This window comes from Brachycentrus maculatus, unplaced genomic scaffold, assembly GCF_059751285.1.
Source record: "Brachycentrus maculatus isolate JH-2025_06_01 unplaced genomic scaffold, ASM5975128v1 h1tg000240l, whole genome shotgun sequence".
Taxonomy (NCBI): Eukaryota; Metazoa; Arthropoda; class Insecta; order Trichoptera; family Brachycentridae; genus Brachycentrus; species Brachycentrus maculatus.
In genome coordinates, this window is record NW_028280991.1 from 1,612,971 (window position 1) to 1,619,696 (window position 6,726).

The 6,726-nt window shown below is 30.0% G+C and overlaps 1 protein-coding gene across 1 annotated transcript; it reads right to left on the minus strand.

Annotated features, from left to right (window-relative positions):
* Positions 1 to 3,924: 3,924 nt before the first annotated feature.
* Positions 3,925 to 6,273, minus strand: LOC148306496 (uncharacterized). The gene is made up of 2 exons (XM_088264923.1): positions 6,135 to 6,273; positions 3,925 to 6,052 (listed from the first exon to the last, which is right to left on the minus strand). Exon 2 carries the CDS (start codon positions 6,032 to 6,034, stop codon positions 4,667 to 4,669), a length of 1,368 nt encoding a protein of 455 aa, XP_088121049.1. The 5' UTR covers positions 6,035 to 6,052; positions 6,135 to 6,273; the 3' UTR covers positions 3,925 to 4,666.
* Positions 6,274 to 6,726: the final 453 nt, after the last annotated feature.

The following is a 6,726-nucleotide window of genomic DNA, read 5'->3' on the forward strand; positions in this document are numbered from 1 at the left end:
AATATAAATAGAAGAAGTAAAATGCTCTATTTATATTCATTCAGTTTTATAAACAGAAATACATGTATTACCACAATGTACAAAAAACTATTTACCTTTACTCTATTTTAGTTACCTTTTTTAATATTCCCTTAACTTCATTAATTGCTTCTGTCAAGAAAATTAAAACCAAGTTTATTATCAACACAGAAGCGAAAAAGGAAAAAAATATTTTCATTCAATAATAATAATAAGTACTTCATTTTATTTAAGATTTTAAGCAATTAAATAAGTATTTTACATTTAAGCAATGCCTTACTAAAACAGTACATTATAAATTTTATTATTTATTTTATAGATATGAAAATATATTATTCATATTCTGAATGGCTTCACAGATAAGCATGTTTTTATGTATCTTAAATATTTTCCCTTAATTTTCTATTTGATCAACCTGTATGAATAAAATAATTAATCTTACGAGGAATAATCCTTAATATGATACTAATTGTAAGTATTTTGTAAAGATGTTTAGCTTAGATTTTTCAGTATTTTTACATCAAACTAAAATATGTAAATACTAATTTGACCAGAATCATTTGCCAAATTTTGAGAGAAAGAATATATTTTCAATTGAATAAAAATAAATGTTTTTTTTAACTGTTATTTTTACATGTTCAGGGAGTATCCCCCCAACCGCCCGGCTGTTATAGAGTCCATTTTTATTTGTTGTAGTGTATTTTGGACTGAAAATTTAATTTATGTGATAATTGGCACTTGTTTCGCTTAAAATTATATTTGTACTTGAAATTTATAGCTAAAACAGCAATTGGGTGGACTTTTTTGGTTCATAGCTGGGGATTCAGCTAGATTAATTAATATCACCGAAGAGTTTTATTGAACTCGTCTTGCCAGATATAATGATGAGAAGTATTGTTACATATCCCAAATGTATTATTCTTAAAAAAAATATAGATATATATGTGTGTATTTACAAAAAAAGTATTCAATACATTTTTTAATATCATATGATGTTATATAGAAAAAACCATGTGTTATTAATTTGCTTAAAACTATTGAAGTATTGACAGTGTATCATAACATATGTACATTTTATTAATTTTGTAAAACTGCAGTATTAAATTATATTATAAGTTTTGCATCTAATTTTTTATCCCATAATTTTAAATTAACTTTGTTAAATTTCATTGTGGTTTATTTTACAATAATTTAATGAGGATAATCAACTAATAGATGTTCTCTGAACTGACTATTTAATTTTTCTTGCTAAATTATAAGGTGTTGGCTAACAGATATATTGTTGTCATTTACACAATCTGATCTAAATGGAAGGCAACAAAGGTCAGAATTGATAACTATTTGTCAAGCAGTATTGAAATTACATCTGGTGAACATCCAGGTCCCTTCTGGCACTTCTACTCTTCAATTTATTTTTTGATAGTGTAGCAGATATTTTTTCCTATACTCACCTCTGGCTCTTTGCTGACAATAATTGAATTTTTTAATTAATTTGAATATTTTATTACACATAAGTTTTACCTTTAAATTGATCAAGATCTAAAAAAGGTTCGTTTTAAATTTTGTTATGTTTTTAGAGTTTTTTTGTTATTAATGTTTGTTTAAAATCTTATTGATTTACTATAGATATCTCGGCTCTATTTTTATTGCATTTGTTATGTAGTTTTTTTTTATATTTTTTATTTATTGTTGTTATTTTTAACCAGGCTACTGCTTTAACACCTTTGTGGTAATATTTTACAAAAAATGGCCCTATGTAACATATCGCTCACTCCTTTCAAGAACGTCATATATCAAAAATCGTCAAATTTCAGTTGTGCATGTTTTCAGAATGCCCAAAAAATATACTATATATATCCCAGCAAGAGCGGCATATTTTAAACTTAATATTTACCCGCTACAGGGCAGAAAGTGTTGTTTTTGCATTTTGAAGAAAAGGTATTGTTTAATTACTTTTTCAAATATACTTAATATTTTTCAAATGGAGAAAAAACATTCAGGTTTTACCTAAAAAGATCTGTTGCACAGTAAAAATTTCAATAAGTGGCTTGATATTTATTTTCAATACATTTCATTACATTTTTAAACTTTAAAAATGATCTGAAAAATCAAGTTTTTTGATTTATGACATTGTTGAAAGGAGTGAGTGATATCTCTTACTAATATAATATTGATTATTTTAAATAAAAACATAATTTTTATTACAACCTTAATAAAAATGATCTCTTTAGTTTGAATCCACATACTGAACTTTTTTCTGTTGTTTTTTAAGGATTTAAAAATATAATTTTCAAAGTTTTTTTTATATAGCTAGTTAAAACTTTTTGTCTCAATACTTAAGGAGTTGCAAGAGCAATATTTCAAATTAAAGATATACATAGTTTTATTTGGCACTTCTTATTCTCTTACCACTGTGTTATTTGTTATCAGTGTATTTAACCTTGGGATCATTATGAATCCAAATTTATCCTAGGTTGAGCAAATCACCGAGGTCGGAAAAAGATTCTACCGCACTCTTCATGCCTTAAAAAGACTTCAGAACTTTCTCCCGACCTCAGCGAAAATAAAATTGTCCCAATCTATTCTTCTTTCTTCCATGTACATACTATGCTAATGTTTGCTGCATTGATGCGAACGTCGATCTTATAAATTGTATGGATTGTCCACAAAATCAAAGCATCCGTTTACTTTTCAATTAAAAAAATATGACTAAGTTTCACTTTCTCGCACGGAACTAAAATTGCTTCACTTCAACCAGCGCATAAATCTTCAATCTCTCACGCTACTTTATAATATTCTTCTCAACCCCAATGCACCTAAATATCTTGCTGAATTTTTTTGTATACCTTTTAGATCATGATCTATCACTTCGTTTTTCCCAAGAAAGAACACTTTCCATTCCTCGCCATTTTTCAGTGATTCCTTCTCTGTCCAAGCGGCCAAACTATGGAATGAATTACCTTTCCTTTAAAAAAATGCACCTTCTCTAATAACTTTTAAGAAACGTCTGAGACATTACTATTTATCATTAGATGTCCATTAAACCTCCTCCCTTAGTTTTCCCTCTACCTTCTTCCCTAAACTCCCCTTTTCCTTTCCCCTCCGTATTATCAACTTTTGTAATTTATGTTTTTTTTAAATGTTCAAGTACTATCTACCCTCTGATTGAAAATAGCTATTATGGTATCAAACTTTTTGATCAATATCACTAGTCTGTTTTTGGTTGGTCGGAAGATATTGCTTTTTAGCAATAAGCCCGCCAATGTACTTATTTCTTTTCTGTACAAGAAGTTTAAATAAATATTGTATTATGACTGAATCTTGATAATAAAATAACTTTCTGTATAAATCTTTGAATTTTGATGATTTACTACAACTACTACTGTAATAGCAAATTATTCATAGAATAAAATAACAACTATGTAGTTTTTTCCACATAAATTTTATTTGACCAGCAACCGGGTTTCGTCATAACTGACATTGTCATACCAGTCTGATGATGTCGGTTACGATGAAACCTGGTCGCTGGTCAAATAAAATTTATGTGGAAAAAAACTACTTAGCTGTTATTTTATTCTACAAAATGCAGTTCTGCCAAGAAACTGAAATCTAAGCAGATTATTCAATCGATTAATCCTAAAGATTCTTTTGTAGAATAAAAAACAGTAACAGAATTTACTGTGGGTGTATGTAATATGCTTAACAAACAAGTAAATGATGAAAAATTAAACTAAAGGAGAGGGAAACTGACTAATTATTGCTATGTACATTAACCAAAATTGTCTTAAAAGCATAACTCCTACTCATTCCTTGTGCTGACTATTTCTGTTTTTTTTTTAAAATTATTTATAAAGGTAAGTATTTGTGATCCGCAGTAATTTACAGAAAAATAAAACAAGGTTTACAACATTCACTTTTATATTATTTACGGTTTACAAATGATTTATTCTTCTAAAATGACTGATACTAGTATGAAGGAAAATTACTACAGAAAACACGTATATTTAATAGTAAAAACTTGTTGGTACATATTTTAAGTACGTATTATTAAGTATATTTTACATTCAAAACATAGTCACCGATAATAAATAACTTAATAGTATTTTTTAAAAATAGAATAAATATATTTTTAAACATGATATTGACTAGTTTATGTATTACATTAATTCGTTAACTCGGGGTAGGTTACCTTTAGAACACAATGCAAAAGTTCTCTGGACGATAGGGTTATCTGTGAATAAGTTTAATGGCACTGCATAATCGAGAGTAGTACCCACGGTACATCCTGCCATATGCAAGCAAAAATAATAATGGGGGAGAGTGGGTCCAGTTCCGGACCTACATAAAATCACTTGGCACAGGCGCCCAGGCACACTCACTTACAAAAGGGGACAATAATACATTTACAAACTTGTATGCTCATGTCCCTTTCTCAGAAAGTGATGGGGCACTAGATCAGGCACTGGGTGGTTCCCAGTACTCTTAACAAAATATTTAGTCAGTCAATTAATCAAATTTCCAAGTAACCCTCTCCCGAGTTAAGCGTGATAAAACTAACCTATTTTATGTCATGACAGAATAAATAAATGTATGCAAAAATAAATACACATTAGCTAAAATAACTTGACTTTTTTCATCTTGTGTTATTTTAAAATAACATTGATTTCACGAAATCACCTTTGGTTTCAAAGCCTACTATAATAACAATAATTAAAAGCATGTATGCTCCTAACATTAATAAACTGTTTAATGGGTCAATAAATAATGTTTTAAAGCTTAAATTGACTAGTCCTGTTGTTAAATTACTAAGTAGAAAGAACAATAAACCGTTCTGATTTATAGCGGAATGAATTACTGACAGGGAATAGCCGGGAGTAGGCTTTTTTCCCTTTGTTTCTTGCTTAATGCCAGCAAGCTCGTTGATTTCATACAAGTAAAACAGTGTAAGATGTGTCACTCCTAAAGCTAATACGAAACAGCAGTATCCGGCATTGGCTAAACATCGGGAGACTTTCAAATAGGGACTTACATACACAGCGAACCACGATACGAGTGTGATGGAGACAAGACTTAATATCACATCACCCTCCTTGTCGTCCTTATACTTTTCTCTGATGACTTGCCCTATGTGTGAAGATATTAAATATAAAGCTATATAACCCGTCACCGAGACTAATCCTTCTCTATTAGCAGTGATAAGATTGTAACGCCCTATATCACTGAAAACCCACTTACTTAGCCCCATTTGTAATAATACTTCATGAAAGCATAGCAATACGATACCGCAAGTTAAAGAATTCCTTTCATTAAAAATACACATTACTGTCACAGCAATAATTTTGGTAACGGATAAAGTGATGAAGAAATTCCAATGCACTCCATACTCGGTGGTGTGCTGCTGATAGTCAATTTCATTGGTGATCATTGCTCGGCCGACGCCCAATAAAAGCAGCATCATACATTGCTTCATATTTAGTTCCAGTGACTTGATCAAACTGTGTCTCGAAACTTTAGAGGGCACCAATGCATTGCAAAATATGAATAAACCCACCCCAGTATCCATAAAACTATATCCATACTTTTCAGTTTTGGCCAAGTACCGGGGGAAAATATTGAAGTCGACAGCAAGAATTGAAAAGGACGTTATCAAAAGTGTCATAGATCTCATGTAAGAAACACACTGCCATTTTCTTCGGCGATCAATTTTTAAATTCCAAGCTGCTTTTAAGTTTGACTGGTTATAATGCATCAGACAAAAAATTATAAGAGACACATAGAACCATGTAAATCTAAACTCGGCCAGTATTGTGGTTCCTATGATTAAAGGAATAACAACAATTATATACTCTAATAATAGATTACAAATAATGCTGGTAGTTCCCAAGTACAAAACAATTTGTTTCAATATACATGTAGTAACAAAGTTTGGTAGTATGGTCATAAATGTGTCAAAAGCTGAAGTTCCATTATGATTTTGCATAAATCTCTCATGATAAGATTTGTAGTCGGATTCCATTGCTCGGTTCAGGAGAGTCTGAAAAACAACCATCTTTTAGTAAAATGTAATAATTACATTGAATTCAAATGATTTATATTCTTCGTTATTTTCTTAATACCTCCAGGGTGTCAATCGCAGAACTTTCAACTTAATGAGCTCCGAATTTTTACAAATATAATATTTTATAATTTAAGCTTTTGCCAAAAATAAGCTTCTCCATATACATAAATATTATATCGTCATACTTCAATATTGATAAGTAAAAAATCGGCTTTATTGACGGCAGACACCAACTTCAAAGCGTCGAATCAAAGATACACCGCAAAAACATCAATAATTTTAATGACAGCAAACGAAAAGAATAGACTGGAATAGACATTACATAGATATATATGCCATAGTCAAATTGTCTTTGGTTAAAAGTAAATAGAAATCTGAATGTTGCCATTATACGTTTTCATTTGAGATTTCTGAACGTGATCATTGGTATTTAAAAAAAAGCAGTTTGCCTATTTACGGTGTGAATTCTTTATTTATACCCATCCATATAAATAAAAATGTAAACGTTAATTTGCTCATAATTTTGAATCTCCTAAAGTTATTCACCGAATGTTTTGAAATTTTGAAATAATGTGCAGCAATGGCAGTGCTATCTGTTGAAGATACCAGCAATATACGAAGTACTAAACTTTGCTCATGGCGGATAGCAG